Genomic DNA, 15403 nt, shown 5'->3' on the forward strand with positions numbered 1-15403 from the left:
GGGCTAGGAAGGCCCAAAGGCCACAGTTTTGTGAAAGGGTAAACCCTAGCACCGCCAGCACTGTGTAGGGTTTTTAACCAACTCTCGTTATTTCTTCGATTCGTGCAATCCTGTCTTGGCCATTTCCTTTTGTTTGGAAACGGAATTATCATTAGACGCTGCAACCATGGTGCGTGTGAAATTTGCATTTTTTGGGTTTAAAGATACTTTCTTTTTTTCTGAATCATTGAAAGTTTTTTCGGTTTTTGTTATTGATTTTGTTTGTTTGATGTTTCAGGTGAAGTATTCGAGAGAACCAGACAATCCCACCAAGTGTGAGTGGATATGCTAATTTTTGTATTTTTTTTTCCTCTCTTAATTAGTAATTAATGTTGTGAGGTCTTTTTCTCTCGTCGTGTTTGGCTGATGAGAATATGTAGGAAATCTGAATTTTGTTGTCAAATACTGACATCGTGCTCTTCTTATTTTGGTTCTTAAATGTGTGAATGCATACCGTGTATAGTGGATAGAATTGGGGAAGTGAATCTCATTTCTATGTTATGGCTATATTTCAGCATGCAAAGCCCGAGGCTCTGATCTTCGTGTTCACTTTAAGGTATATTCTATTGTATTTGATTATTTTACTATAGTCGCTATGTCAACTGAAATTTGCTTGCATTACTATTACATTGCATCTTTGTTTTGAACGTGTTTTCTTGATCTCATACTATTTCCAGCACATTGGCACGATTGGTTCGCATAATCCGTATCTTTTGAAACTGGTAGTAGTTATATTTTTTACTTTGTCTCTAGATGTGTCTTTGTCATTGTAACTGATCCACTGTCCACTGTGACATCTAGGTATTTTTCCAACCGTGTGTTTTTAAAACCATGGTTTGTCCTTTAAGTATTGAGATAGCCATCACCTATTGAACTATCAGTTTGTAGAAACACCTAGAGAGGCTCCAGAATGATGTGATTTAGCTGAATCTTATTAGAAACCTGGTCACAAAGTAGAATAGCTGTTCCGTGACCTTTATTCGTTGTTAATAATAGTAGCATGGTTTTCCAGTAGTGTGTACACCTTTATAATTTTAATTAGTTTGTATGTGTAGCCATGATGAATGATCAATTATTTTATGTTGGTCATACGAGGCAGTGTTTCCATGCTAGTGATACAAGTGTTCTGAAAGCTTAGCTTGCCTTCACATTTAGTAATTATTTGTGCAATGGCATATTGGGTACTAAAAGGAACAATTGCATGTGCAATTTTATCATTAAGAATCCTTGGTATTCCTTTTATTCACTGTTATTTTTGCTTTTTTATGTGCTTGAAGTTGCATCTTCTGGCTTATCTTTTAATGCCATTTAGTTTTCAAATTATTTGGAACAGTACTTCTAATTTCATTGATATTCTTGAGTTTATTGCATGCACTTCATTTTTTCTATTTGCTACTTCAGAATACCAGAGAGACTGCTCATGCAATTCGAAAGTTGCATTTGGCTAAGGCTAAAAGATACTTGGAGGATGTTATGGCACATAAGCAAGCTATCCCATTCCGTCGTTTTTGTGGTGGTGTTGGGCGAACTGCACAGGCTAAGAACCGACATTCAAATGGACAAGGGCGTTGGCCAGTTAAATCTGCAAAATTTATCCATGATTTGCTCAAGAATGCTGAAAGTAATGCAGAGGTAGTTATTGAACTCTGGCTAATGGACAAGGGCCTTCACCTATATATGCATTAATGCTGTTTATCACGGCTTTCTGATCTCATCTGTGTACATATGCATTTTGTTATTTTTTTGTTAGGTCAAAGGTTTGGATATTGATTCACTCTACATATCTCACATCCAAGTGAACCAAGCACAAAAACAACGTCGCCGTACTTATAGGGCACATGGAAGGATAAATCGTGAGTGCATTCAGTAGATTGTTACTGTAGCATTCTACCCGCTGCCCCAAACTCTTTCTCCAAACCACTTGCTTTACTTAAAGCATGCACATTTGATGCTGATCTATACTTGTCTTTTTGGCAGCTTACATGTCCTCACCATGCCACATTGAGTTGATTTTGTCAGAAAAAGAAGAGCCTGTTAAGAAAGAGGTAACTTTTTATACCCATAATTCTCTTGAAACGTTTGATGAGTTTGCTGGCATCATATTTTCTTTGGGTGTTTTTTATGAGTTGGAAATTTGAAATGACATCACATGATGTCTAGATGGAGGTATTTGAGATATGGATATTATAATTTGGTGATAGATTATGGTTGCATCCATTTTTTGCTATTCATGGGTTTAAGTTAACTTCAATCTCTAGAAATTTTTTAGTATATTGAATTGATGATCATTTTCATGTTTGAGTCTTTTCTGACATTGATATGGTGTTTCATCCTGGGATAATTTTTTCTTTTGCAGCCTGAGACTCATCTGGCTCCTAGGAAACCAAAGGCCCAAGCTCTACGCAGTGGGGCTTCCTCCTGAAGGCAAGCAGTAAACAGGTCCTGAAAATTGGCTTTATCTGTTTCTTCTCTGCTGGAATGCTGTCTCATCAGTGACCTCTGCGTTTGTTTTCTGAGATGTTTGTCCTAGATCTTATACTCATTTAGACTCTTACTGTAAACTGATCCCCCTACTCTGCAGTGGATGGGCCAAAGATTGGGATATGAAAGCTTTCTCTAAAATTTTGATATTGGAGGTTCTGAAAATTTTAAGCAGCTATTTTTCGGAATTTTAGTGTCTTTTATTTTTACGAATGTGGATCTGTCTATTCATGCTTAGAACTGCAAGTGTGTTACTGTGATGAATTAGGTGGCGAAACATCAAGATAATGAGCAATTCATTGGAAAACTACTTAAAATTTGAAAAAATAAAAAATAGTTGATTAATTAGTGTTTCTCTTTCTTTCAGAACTGGCACCACTGATTAGGGTAGTTTGCATTTTGCTTGTGAATTTGGGTAAGCAGCCTTTTGATTTTAGAAATATGCTCTTTTATAAATTCGTATGGGGCTTTCCATTCAAGGCAAGATTAGAAACTTATTTTTCAAATAATTACATCAACTTATTGAAGGTCAGGTTGCGACTTTCCGTCGATTAACTGCCTAACACTGCTTCAAAAGTTCAATGAAGGAAAAACTTCCTTCTTGTTGAGTAAAATTTTTCCGTTCGAATGAAGAAAATTAAATGTGTAAGAGATTGCACAAAATTACTTCTCTTGCACAGTTACAGGATCATTTCGATCAAAATTCTGACCCTGCACTTTCGATAATACTAAGTACATTTTAGTCGCACACAGCTTATTTCATCAAAATCAGTAACAATGACAACGCAGCATTATCCATGACGGTTTCAAGGTTGTACAGCTTCCAGAAGCTTCTCATACACCTCCCTAGCAGACAAATCCTCCACCTGATACATAAAGTAATTTATTTTCTTTAATTGCAGAGGAAAACTCAGTAAAGTACAAAACATTTTTATTTCACAGATAATGCCAAAGAATCAGACTTCTATTAGAGAAGCACTAGATTTGATTCAATCCACAACAAGGATAACCAACTCAGTCTAATAACAAATTATAGGATAAACGCAATAGTCTCATACGCTCATAGATTTAAATATAATTCAGTTACTTTGAACTAAAGGGCATATCCACCACTTTTATCCATGTACAAGACAAGTACGGTTGTTGATTTTCTTTTCTTGGGTTAGGAAGAGATGTCAACCAAGAAAATCTATGAAAAGATTACCATTTGAACAAACACAGAAACCAAGAGTAAGATGGGGCGCAACATGAAGGCAGAAGAGAAGTAATAAACTTGAACTTGCAAGCATTGCAAAAGTGAACACACAGATGCAGAGGCAAACAGAAAAGGGAAAGGGAAACTTCATTATAGACCAATTGACTCACAACAAGGAGTTTTGACTTGTTATTCCATCCCCTTTGAAGAGTCATCTGGCTCAGTCTCAGACCCAAAACCTGTGTGAAAAGCAAATCTAGTTATCTCCTCTCTTGAAAAGTGATGATCGATAATTCTAGGCTCAAGTTTATTGGCCCCACAATTAATAGAAAGGCTAATGCAAAATATAAAGCATACTTTGCCCATGAATTCCAGAAGTTCGTTGTTAGCTTCCCCACGAGCTGCAGGTGCAGCTACAGTGACTCGAACATCATCAGCATTTACTCCTGGTAAGAAAGATGAACTTCATTAATCAAGAACTACCCAATTTTATCATTTTTAGAGTTTCAGATTTCTAGCTTAAAGCACTGCAAATACAAAGTTCATAATATCACCAGGTAAGACACATAGTATTCTTTTCCTGTTTCTCATGGAGTACGCCTCTTCATGCAATCTTAGTAACCCACTATTCTAATAACTAAGAATCCAAGGTTCCTAGAAAAAGTTCCAGAGATAACCGCTGCATGTTCTCCTAACTAACCTCTCCCTTTTCCTCTTTACACAAAGAAATGTATCTACACAATATATATAGCAAGTTATTAAAGAGCAAGCTCCATACTGTTCACATTTTAGTGGGCCCCATCTGGGATCCACATGTTTGTACGTAAAGGGAGCTCATCCTACATAATAATTCCAGAGCATGCATCTTTATGCCCAAACTAAGTTTCATATCCATACAATACAGTGAGCATTGAATTTAGTTTATTCATGTGTCCTGTAAGAAAGACAGATACAGACAACTACCTTATCAATGACAAACTCATTAACCTGTTTAATTGCATCACTAGTCCTAGAAAAGAAAGCTTTACTCTGTTTAATTGAGAGCGCAAAAGAGATGCAGAACAAACGATAAGAAAGAGGATGCACACCAAAATAGAAATTGAATAGTCACAGTACTTGTTATTGCTGAGCGTTGGGCACGGTCTTCCACTTCTATAGCCACTTGAACAAGTCCTCCTTCTAATTGTGATATGCATGGTGGCACAGGAGCATCCTATAGCATATTTCAGAAAGATATAGAAAGGGAATTCATGAACAAAAGAAAATGAAGTTGTATGCTCAGCAGATGTGATATGAAATTCTCCTAATTCATGAATCAAGATCAATGGATCATTTAAAGCCTTAACCAAAACCTATTTTTACCTGAGGATTTGTTTCAGCAGCAACTGTACTGAGTGCACCATCAACAACATATATCAAAGAAGCAGCTTCCAGATCTTCTTCTGCACGATAGCAAACAAACAGACCACAACCGATACAGTTCATACGAAATTGCTTCTCCAACTTCCCTTCACCCCTAGAAAAGAATAATCAAGGATTATAAATAGGAGCTCCAATGCAACTTCATATATTTACAATACAAATACCAAGCCATTTTGTGTGTCCCCAATAAGTTCAAATAAAAAAGAAATTACTATCAAATTGATACCAAGTTAGCAGTTCAATAAATGATGACAAAAAACTTAGGTAAACAAAAATAACCATCTAGTACCATTCAAAGCGCAAAAGAGGTCCTATGCACAATGGCATTTTAGACCTTAACAATTAGTATTCAGTACCATATATATATATGAACAATTAGAGACAATACTGACAACAAGTGAACCCTGAAGTCCAGAATAACATCTATACTATAGCATGGGGAAGAATGGATTTCTATCCCTTCACATTTGTCTCGTCTTCTTTCCCAATCAACATATTACATCATGGCTTGATATTGGTAGTGTAACTTATCCTATTTCTGTATCTACAGCAACAATAGCTATTCAATGAGGATTAGTCCACGCTGGACCCAATAATGTTCCTAACCTCATAAACAAATACTACCTCCTTTGCTGAAAGGGGAAACAATAACACTTGCTCACAATACAAATGGATTGGCAAGCTACAAAACTTTTATGTGAAGCACATGAACGCAAAATGGAAACTTGAAAAAACCGAGTATCACTTGTAAGAAATGCAAAAATACACCAACACACCCCAAACCCCACCCCCCCCCCCCCCCCCCCAAAAAAAAAAAAAAGGCAAAAGAGAAGAAGAGTATAAGAAGAATGAATTAGATTGAGGATAATTATAGATACTACCGTTTCAAGAGAACTTTTCCAGCCTCATTAATGTTCAATCTTGCAAGGTGCTTCTTCTTGTCCAATACATATGCTTTATCCGTCTTCCTTTTTGGCATTTTCTGCAATTGGATATCTTATAACAAACATATTTCAGCATAGATAATGAAAATGAAATAGTGAAGTTTCTTTATACTTTGATAATTAAATTATTTAATATTGGCTTGAATAAACTGAAATTACAATTTTCCATTAGGTGGAATCGTTCTCGTGAAAAGCAATAAAAGCATCAGATAATCAAGGAGGTTTCCGTTATAGATAACTGCACAGCATGAGAAAATGTTTAGGTATTGAACCAAACAAAATGAATTTCTTCCGATGTACGCGAATTTTACTGCTCTAAATTTCTCATAGCATTCAACAATTGAAATTCATTCACAGGATTGGCCAATTTTGATTTCAGAAGCAAAACGGATAAGCTTTCCTAACGTGCATCGCTTTCAACTTGAGCTGAATATCAATTTAAAACTTTGTTTGACGAAAGACCTCGTGTGTAGCTTTATTGTTATCAAATGGAAATTGATATAGTTGCCTTAGTAATTTCTCAAAATGAAAAGGCAAAAAGAGAAAAGATCTATGTGCAGTATAAAGATATAAACGGAGTCCAGAATCAACTAATAGGTATAGGGGGAGAGAGAGAGAGAAAGCACCAGTGATAAGGACGTGAGAGCTGCAATGCTTGCAGTAATAGACGAAGAGATCAGAGTTAGGACCGTCTGGAGCTGCGTCCTCGCTCGAGTACGTGTGCGTTGTTCTCTTCGGCATATTTCTTTCTCTATCTGCCTTCTGGTTTTCGAACTCAGAAATTGTTTCTTCGCCTGTGTTTAATCTTTTATCGAACTAGGGAGAGCTTCTTAAGTTTGTAAAACTACAATTGTAAAACGATGTCGCATTTATGCCGTGGGATTTTAACCAGCCTCCCGCTTACTTCACTGGATTTATTTTCACCCACTTTCAAAATACACTCATTAGGAAGTATAGCTTGAACGTGTTTGGTTAATATGTCTAATACCTGGAAAATAAAATAATGAAAAGTGATAAAAAAATCATTTAAACAGAGAAGTTACGCGTGCTTTCTGCTTCCCCTTATGTAAAAGCCAGGCGGCCTAACATTCAGATCATTTTGCTTTACAAGTTACCTCACCAAGATGATAAGCAGGGGCGCAAGAAATTAAAAAAATATTTTTATGAAAAATGACATTTTGATCTTTAAAAATACAAGAAAAAAAAAAAAAAAACTATATTTAACCCCCTAAAAGATTAAAAAATTTTGCTCGACTCTGTTAAAATAATTGTCCCCACTCCAATTTTGATTCGTTAACAAATTAAGTTTCAATCCCCGTATCGTCGTTAACTAGCATAGTCACATCATGCTCAACAATGTAACTTTGTAAGCTTCAGGAATACTGTCTTGTTAGGTCACGCTCTACATCCATCCTCTTCTCACATGGTAATCTGAATTTGTATTGAATTACGGATGATAGAAAAGAGGCTAAAATTCCCATTCTGGCTCTAAAAAATTGTCAACATTCGATAGATAACATTACATTAAACAACCATTCAACCAGGACAAAAATCCACAAGAAACATTTAAATAAGGTTTTTGTGTAACAAAAATAGGAATATGAAGATCAAAGAAGCATAATATCATTTCTCCGCAATCTTCATAAAGTGAAACCTCTCCTGCACCTAGTCCAAGTGAGAAGGATCCTCAAATTCTGCAACAAGAATCAATAAAGTAAAAGTCAGTACTTCGCAATATATATCTGAATTATGCTTTCTAGTATATGCATTTAAGTACCAAAGAGATTAAATTGATTATTGCATAAAATAAATGCATACATTAACTGAACAAATAGTAAAGAAAAGCTTAGCTCTAACTTACATATCTTGTTGAAGGCCACAATGTCACAGCTCTGGACATATTCATTCACTGGTTCAACAGTCAGATGTTCCTCAATTAGACTGTCGACAGACACTAGGTCATCCACAATAGTAAGCATAATCTGCAGTTTCTTTATACCATATCCAACCGGTACAAGCTTGGCTGCAAAATAAATAAATAAATATATATATATCAGAACCAGAAGTACAATGTACAGATCCTTTAAGATACTTATCCATGCAAGACACTCAGAAGGAAAATGCATCGCTTATAATGCTGGGCGAAATGCTTAGAATAGACAATAATATGCCATCAACTAAACATAACAACAATTAGCTACTATTCTTTCTTCCAGTTGAGAAGAAAGCCAAGTTTCCAGGAATGGATGATACTAGTGCAGCAAAATAAGCATTTGACAACAACTACATCCACATTGACTAAAGGCACCAAGCTAAAGATCTTACATGCTCCCCAAAGCAATCCTTCCATCTGAATGCTTCTAACTGCTTCCTCAAGCTTTTTCATGTCAGTCTCATCATCCCATGGCTTGACGTCCAATAGAACGGATGACTTACCAGCTGAAAAGGGGAAAAACAAGGAATTTTGCAAGTAAACTATGATCAGAGGCCCAGATTATACAGTCCAAAAGCAACAGAAAAGAAACATAATTGGTGCGACTCATAACAAGGAAAACTAAGCCTAATATGCATCCAATAAGATGAGAGACACTTACACTCTTTCTTTTTTGCAGATGCCTTGACAGCAGCTGCACGTTCTTCTGCGGCCTTCTTTTCCTCCTCAGTCTCCTCACCAAACAGATCCACATCATCATCATCATCCTCGGCAGCAGCCTAAAAACCATTATTTTAGGTAAGGAAACAATAAAGAGTTCCAGTCAAACATAGGAAAGATAACCATTGGAATTTTAAATATATATAAACACTACTAATACATGATGAATGCTGATTGATAAGGGAGAGGAAAAAAACTATAAAACTACCTTTGAATCAGCAGCTGGAGGAGTTGCAATTGCCTCCTCTGTGACGGGTGCAAAACCCTGAACAGTAACTCCTGACCCTTCTCCAGATACACCACTGAAACAGAAGCCAAAGGTAGTAATCACAGCTGGGTATAGGAAAACGCATGTCATCGTAATAATAATAATGTGATTACTTACGAAATTCTTAGGAGTGCATCAATGTGCTTGTACCACCGGGACACATTCACATATTGGGATGATGGAGCCTTTGGCAAAGCAGCATACACTGTAACATCATCTTTTGAAGCTTGATAACTAAAAGCAAAAACACAAACAAAAATCAGTCAAATCCACACCTTACAAAATCAACCCAGAGGGTAAAAACTATAAAACAAGTGACACCCACCCAGTGATGTAACTGCGGGTAAGGAGATAGTCATCCAGTTTCTTAAGGCCAGACTCAGAGCCGAGATCATAGAATGCGACTGCCATTGCTAGCTATTTGAGTGACTTGTTTCTGAGCGTAGAAGTAAAAACAACACAATCAATTTCTCGAAGAAAGATTTTCCAGTAAAGCAAGAAATTCGCACTTAATTTCATTGTCGAAACCAGTTGAATTTAAAATCAATATCACTATCTTTAATTGCTAGCACCGTCAAAACATTTCAAAGTACTTCCAGTAGAAGTTCAACAAGTTTTCTGAGAGAGAAAATGTTGAGACTTGAGATACAAAACTAGACATCAAAATAGCAACCATGGAAATTCCTTCCATGGCCATCCATCTAAGTATAACTCAAAATCAATAGCAAAATGTTGATATACTAAATCAACGTAAACACAGTGGTTGGAGAATATGAGGATCTGTGCTCTTACCAGTTATAGAGATGCAGATACTCTGGCAGCGCAAGTGAGGTCTAGGGTTTTCTGAATGTTCTGAGACGCTTGAATTTATATAAGTGAGAAATGATATGTTGCATCGCGTATCACGGAATGTGGTTGCCTTTTGTGATTTTTATCTTTTATTGGGTGTTTCAGAATTCTGATTCGGCCCTTCCATTTTCTCTTTAATCAAGTTGTAACAACAAGAATAATCAATTTGTCGGTCCGTAATTTTTCTACAAAATAAATTACTTTTGAAATATAGAAAATATTTTTCTTAATACTACTAGTTAAAAGTGTTGAAATTTTTAACTTATAAATTATAAGAATGAGAATATTATTTAAAATTATAAAGAAATTTTATTATTAAATTTGAAAAAAAATATAAATAATAAAAGTTGTAGCAATCATAGGTACTAGTATCTATGATCAACAACAATTAGTAATCAATGATCACACCGGTAATTATTGACAATTAATGGATTAATTAATAAATATAAACGATAAGCTTGTTAACATTTGAAATCCATTTTTTGTTACATAATTATTTTCCTTTTGGTTAGAAAAATATTTTTCATTGATCGATTTTTTCACGAGTTATTCAAACTTCCTTTTACATATTAATTTAAATTCATACTCTAATTAGTGCGTTCTTAATATTTAAATAGATACAAATACTTGGATTCTCATATAACTACATGTTACATGTTTTTATGGGCTTGATGATTAGAAACGAATGTTATGTGTTTAGTATGGAAAAAAAAAAGCATTTAAAATTTTTAATTTTAATAAAATTGATGTACACAAATTATGTTGATAAAATTTATTTGCAAATTTAAAAGCATGTAGAAATTTTTAAAAACTTAATATAATTTATAATATAAATTTTACTTTTAATAACATTATATATCAAAAGTAAACATTCATTGTTTAACCAAATTATCAAAACTTATTGGAGTATATAATCAAATTATTTGTTTAATTTTAGTGAAAATAATCAAACATTTAAAGGATTAATTTTCTTTTTGAAAGATATTTATAGCATCAATTTAAATATTCATTCAATTCAAATTGCTATCAATTTAGGAAAGTAGTCCATACATGTTCTTGCACAGATTGATGGTCAATCTGCCTGATGCTCCAAATAGAGCAAAGATACTGAAAGTTCTTTTGACTAAGGAAGATTTGTCGCCTGATGTTGATTTTGATGCAATTGCCAGTATGATAGATGGGTATTCTGGAAGTAACCTTAAGGTTTTAGCACTCGTTCTTTTCCTGATAAGTTTGTATATGCAAGGAATACCATTTTTTCTCTCTCTCTCTTTGCTTCTAAATAGTTTTTTTAACTTGAAGTTGCTTATTGATTGGCTTAAATTCATACTTCTTAATGTTGTAGAACCTGTGTGCAACTGCTGCTCACCGCCCAATTAAGGAGATACCTGAAAAGGAAAAGAAGGTGTGGATTTTAATTTTATCTTCTTTGCTGTTCAGAAACTGCTAATTTAAAGGGTAACAGTTAATTGATTTGATTTAGTGATGAAGTCATACTGTCAATGCTGGGTTCTTGTACAAGCCATTCACTCATCATCCCTAGCAGCAACAGTCTTCCGTAAATACTATAGTACTAAGTAAAATTCATCTCTGGTGCTTTCAAGTACTTTTCTTCGAAAGCTATTTTTCAGATATTAGTTTTTTGTTTTTTTTTGGGAGGGGGTGAGGGTAGGAGTAATTATTTTCTGTCTAGCATCTAATAACATGATCTTGTTTCATCATTAATGACAGGGACGAGCTGCTGCTCTAGCAGAAGGTACACCTACTTCAGCTTTAGGTGGCAGCGCTGATATACGGCCTCTCAACATGGATGATTTCGGATATGCTAATGAACAGGTAAAATATTGAACCCCTTCTCATGTTCGCCTCAATCTTGTTACATGCTTTATCTTAGTTATATGCTTATCTATTTAGTTCAACGTGTTATTGAAATAGATATGTGCAAGTGTTTCCTCTGAGACAGTTAACATGACGGAGTCATTACACTGGAAGAACTCTACGGTGAAGGAGGCGTATCAAGAAGAAAAAATTCTCTCAGCTATTTTATGTAAAATTTCCTTTGTACAAAAGCATTTTACCTGACCTCGTCGAGGAGCCATTTTGTCTGCAACAAGAAGTATAGGTTTCTTAAATCATAAATTATATCTGCAGAATAATGAAACTAAACACAGTCTAGGCAGTGCTTGAGTGACTAAAGAGTGATAAACAAAAGGGAGGAGTTAACAAAAAGAAAAAAATCTTCATGAAAAAAAAAAAAAAAAATTTACCTTTCCAACAAATATCATTGAAATCAAGAAAGAAGGAACTGCAGAAATCATAGCCAGGAGCAAACACTTTTTCCGCTAAGTGCAACATCTAAATATAAAGCAAGAGCTGTCAATCTTATTTCAGTACCTACACCACCGTGTGGACACAGTTCAATAAATGTAAAAATTCATAAATTCAAATTAAATTAAGCAAAAGAAAATTCTCTTAAAATCAAATTTCCTCTACAAATAAACATAGAAAACCTCATAGAGTATGTACGGAAACAATCCCCAGACAGAGAATAAGCCAGGAAGGAGCATAGTATATCTGAGGAAGGAGCTTGCTCCATCTCTTACTCGGGTTCGGAGCCAGTCATAGACTCGGACTACATAAACCCGTTTTCGTACCTGTAGTTTCACCAACTGAACAATCAACCATTATTTATCAGCAAGAAACCCTTTCCAGAGAAAATCAGAAAAACAATAAATGGATGGAGAAAAAGGAGATTGTTGAAGCTGAGTTCAGCGCCGGCAATGTACAACTGTGAACGAGTGTTTCAAAGAAACCGTATCCAGCCAGTGATACAGTGACAAATTAACGACGCCAGGTGGGAGGCACTAATTCTCATCGAAGGGCTTTATCTATATCCTACTCTCACTGTATATAATTATAATAATAAGTCAAACGCAAATTAAATGATGGACATTATATTATTAATCTCTAAAAAGTTATATTGCTAATTCAATTAACCGATTACATTTATATGGCTTTCAATTATTGCACGTCTTAATCTTTTTTTAAAATTTAGGCTTCAAAAACTTAATATATCATAATACTGACAATACATTTAGATCGGTAGAAATAGGAGAGGAAAGAAAATTGAGGAGGAAAATAGTATCGATTTTCTTTCCTTCACTTGTTTTCGAATGAAAAAATATGGAAAGAAGGAAAAATAAATTATGGAATCTGTATTATTTTCTCTCTAATTTATGAAGAAAATTGGAAGAAAATGATTAAAATTATAATTTTACTCCTATTTATTTATACTTTATTAATGAAAATAAAGGTTAATTCATACTTTCACTATTCATAAAATCATTTTCTCTCCTTATTTTCCTCTCAAATATCCAAACATCAAAGGAAAAAATTCTTCAATATTTACCCTTTTTATTTTCCTTCCGTGTTTTCTTTCCTTCCTAAATTGTTATCCAAACACTGTATAAACTTTATCCGCTCTTTGAAAATCTAGACTTCTTTCAAATATGTCGTTAGGTTAGCCTTTGCCAAACAAGCAGTAATGTAGTGTGGAAAATTTGCTCGTTATAAATCATGATCTACGTGTACCCACGTCATGAATGACGGTGGGTGATCATCCAGTGTACGGTGCGGACAGTGGCTCGCGCTTCTCACTCCACAGCCGCGGATCAAAATCGAATGGCAAACAATACTAGAGCTCTCAACAATCAACACCATCAAATTGACTTACATTAGTGCTGCTATGCTAGCCGTCAAAAATCTCTGCCTTTTTACACGAGCAGATTAGCAACAGTCCACGTCCCACGTGCATATATCGACGACTAAAATTAACTGTAACGTTCAAGTTAGTTACATTGCATGAAAAAAAGACACCCCCCTGAATGTCATTTTTCATCTTTCATCAAATAAAATTTGAATAATACAAAAAATAAATTTTAAATAATATATTCTGGAATTTGACGGCGGTTTAACTTATTTTGTTTAGTTTCAATGGAAAATAATAAATTGATTTATGAATTATATTCAAATTAAGATATGAAATCTTTATCCTTTTAAATTAATTATGAGATATTTAAATTGTTTTTTTTTTAAGGATATCCTCTCACTTTCTGTTTAGCAATTAAACGAGAAATTGATCATTTTCAAACCGGAGAATGATTATATTTAAATACACTCTCCAAGATCTGATGTATTTCAACAACTAAACTAAGTTATCTTAAGTTCTAAATTGTTATTTTATTAACATTTTTTGATCATTCTATACAAAACAAATGGACCAAAGCACATGGAGATTTATAAGGTAAGAATTAATGTTTTAACTATGATAATAAATTAGAAACCTTATTATTAGTTTAATTATAATTTATGAAGCGATTTCTTATCCAATTGTCTGTTAATAGAGACTATTTTGAATGGAATAAGCAACGTGTCAACGGAGTCATAAGTTAATGATTTCGTGATTAATTTTTTTATAAAAAAATATTTTTCGTGTGTTAATTCCACTATAATTTAGGGACTAATTTATTATTTCCCTAATTTCACCATAAATATAAATATATAAATTTTGAATGTAATTCATTTCTATTTTTATATTTTATTTGGTCAAATTGATTTTGTTTAACTTCAAGATTTACAGTGAAGTTGAAAAATTATAGTTTACTCCTTATTGAATAATTAGAACTTGTATTAAATTAACAATTTATTATAATACAGAATATCTTTAAAACAATATTATATTTGAATAATCGAATGAGTTACCCAATCGTGTATATAATACATTAATTTTTACTTGAGTTTCAAAATTACAAAGAAAGCTTGAATAATATAGGAATAACTTAACAAATTTGCATTTTTATTGATCTTATTTTTGCGAGACTTGATAAATAGAATGCTTGTTTTTACCAATTTAATTAATACATCAAACATTATTTTTTTTTTATTTTGATTTTAATTTAAAATTTGTTTTATCGTTAAAACTCAATGGCTCAATTATAATTCTTGCATAATTTACTCATAAAAAAATGATGAGTTAGGTTAATAAACAATAATTCCTTCGTTCTACTTTAACAACAACATTTGATATTTTCATTAGGATTAAAAAAATAATTGAAATATATTTATTTTTTAAAAATATAGAGTAAAATGTCTAAATCGTCATTCTTAAAATTAAAAGATCCCGTCTAATTTTGTTATAAAATATCTAATAAATATGAATAAAGTTGGAAAAATAATTAAATCATCATTTAAAATGAAATAAGTTAAAATATTTATTTATTGTAAAGTGAAACAGAGGAAATAATAATAATAATAAAAACACCCACACACGTAAAGGAAGTAGTGATTTCATCTGAATAACCACAGGACAAAACTCGAATACTTGCCAAACCAAACAGCTTTGGCGCATCCTAGGAAGAACCAAAGAGCTTAGCTAACCTGAACCACCTACTAGACCAAAGTTTGCTATGTTACGCCAGTAAGCACACGCCGTTTTCTAGTTCTATATTATAAGCCACGCACTGGGGCATCGAACTTCCGTGCACCAGCCAGAA

General features: G+C 33.8%; 3 protein-coding genes and 1 long non-coding RNA gene across 6 annotated transcripts; 1 reads left to right on the top strand and 3 right to left on the bottom strand.

The window, feature by feature from the left end:
• The first annotated feature begins 31 nt into the window (after positions 1-31).
• LOC105640208 (large ribosomal subunit protein uL22y) lies at positions 32-2708 on the top strand. 2 transcript variants are annotated; one of them, XM_012224461.4, is made up of 7 exons: positions 32-169; positions 278-314; positions 555-595; positions 1441-1671; positions 1790-1892; positions 2017-2084; positions 2396-2708. In XM_012224461.4, exons 1-7 carry the CDS (start codon positions 167-169, stop codon positions 2459-2461), a joined length of 549 nt encoding a protein of 182 aa, XP_012079851.1. In that variant the 5' UTR covers positions 32-166; the 3' UTR covers positions 2462-2708. The 2 variants fall into 2 exon arrangements, with proteins under 2 accessions (XP_012079851.1, XP_012079850.1); XM_012224460.3 differs by lacking the exon at positions 32-169 and having other exon boundaries at positions 269-314.
• A 385-nt stretch (positions 2709-3093) lies between these two features.
• Positions 3094-6903, bottom strand: LOC105640209 (UPF0235 protein At5g63440). The gene is made up of 7 exons (XM_012224462.3): positions 6708-6903; positions 6019-6133; positions 5078-5231; positions 4832-4928; positions 4073-4161; positions 3886-3954; positions 3094-3386 (listed from the first exon to the last, which is right to left on the bottom strand). Exons 1-7 carry the CDS (start codon positions 6820-6822, stop codon positions 3327-3329), a joined length of 699 nt encoding a protein of 232 aa, XP_012079852.1. The 5' UTR covers positions 6823-6903; the 3' UTR covers positions 3094-3326.
• Positions 6904-7535: 632 nt separating this feature from the next.
• Positions 7536-9936, bottom strand: LOC105640210 (elongation factor 1-delta 1). Its single transcript, XM_012224463.4, has 8 exons — positions 9795-9936; positions 9328-9438; positions 9120-9236; positions 8943-9036; positions 8676-8793; positions 8407-8520; positions 7943-8104; positions 7536-7775 (listed from the first exon to the last, which is right to left on the bottom strand). Coding segments are annotated over exons 2-8 (693 nt in total). The 5' UTR covers positions 9414-9438; positions 9795-9936; the 3' UTR covers positions 7536-7773.
• A 953-nt stretch (positions 9937-10889) lies between these two features.
• LOC110010190 (uncharacterized) lies at positions 10890-12719 on the bottom strand. 2 transcript variants are annotated; one of them, XR_002285175.3, is made up of 4 exons: positions 12362-12719; positions 12119-12245; positions 11930-11955; positions 10890-11239 (listed from the first exon to the last, which is right to left on the bottom strand). It is a non-coding gene; the product is annotated as an uncharacterized LOC110010190 (long non-coding RNA). The 2 variants fall into 2 exon arrangements; XR_016318510.1 differs by having other exon boundaries at positions 12119-12719.
• Between the last annotated feature and the right edge of the window lie 2684 nt (positions 12720-15403).

This window comes from Jatropha curcas, chromosome 10 (assembly GCF_041381405.1).
Source record: "Jatropha curcas cultivar XTBG-Jc1 chromosome 10, XTBG_Jcur_1.0, whole genome shotgun sequence".
In the NCBI taxonomy this organism is placed as follows: domain Eukaryota; kingdom Viridiplantae; phylum Streptophyta; class Magnoliopsida; order Malpighiales; family Euphorbiaceae; genus Jatropha; species Jatropha curcas.

Excerpts from the sequence above, each read along its gene's own strand:
- LOC105640208 (XM_012224460.3), top strand. The coding sequence starts at position 269 with ATGTTTCAGGTGAAGTATTCGAGAGAACCAGACAATCCCACCAAGT. Across the intron at positions 315-554 it reads ACCAGACAATCCCACCAAGT|CATGCAAAGCCCGAGGCTCT; the intron begins GTGAGTGGATAT and ends GCTATATTTCAG. Across the intron at positions 2,085-2,395 it reads AAGAGCCTGTTAAGAAAGAG|CCTGAGACTCATCTGGCTCC; the intron begins GTAACTTTTTAT and ends TTTCTTTTGCAG.
- LOC105640209 (XM_012224462.3), bottom strand. The coding sequence starts at position 6,822 with ATGCCGAAGAGAACAACGCACACGTACTCGAGCGAGGACGCAGCTCCA. Across the intron at positions 4,162-4,831 it reads CCAACGCTCAGCAATAACAA|GAGTAAATGCTGATGATGTT; the intron begins GTACTGTGACTA and ends CTTTCTTACCAG. Across the intron at positions 3,387-3,885 it reads ACAAGTCAAAACTCCTTGTT|GTGGAGGATTTGTCTGCTAG; the intron begins GTGAGTCAATTG and ends TTTATGTATCAG.
- LOC105640210 (XM_012224463.4), bottom strand. The coding sequence starts at position 9,413 with ATGGCAGTCGCATTCTATGATCTCGGCTCTGAGTCTGGCCTTAAGAAA. Across the intron at positions 9,237-9,327 it reads ACCCGCAGTTACATCACTGG|TTATCAAGCTTCAAAAGATG; the intron begins GTGGGTGTCACT and ends TTTTGCTTTTAG. Across the intron at positions 8,105-8,406 it reads AGGATTGCTTTGGGGAGCAT|CCAAGCTTGTACCGGTTGGA; the intron begins GTAAGATCTTTA and ends TTTATTTTGCAG.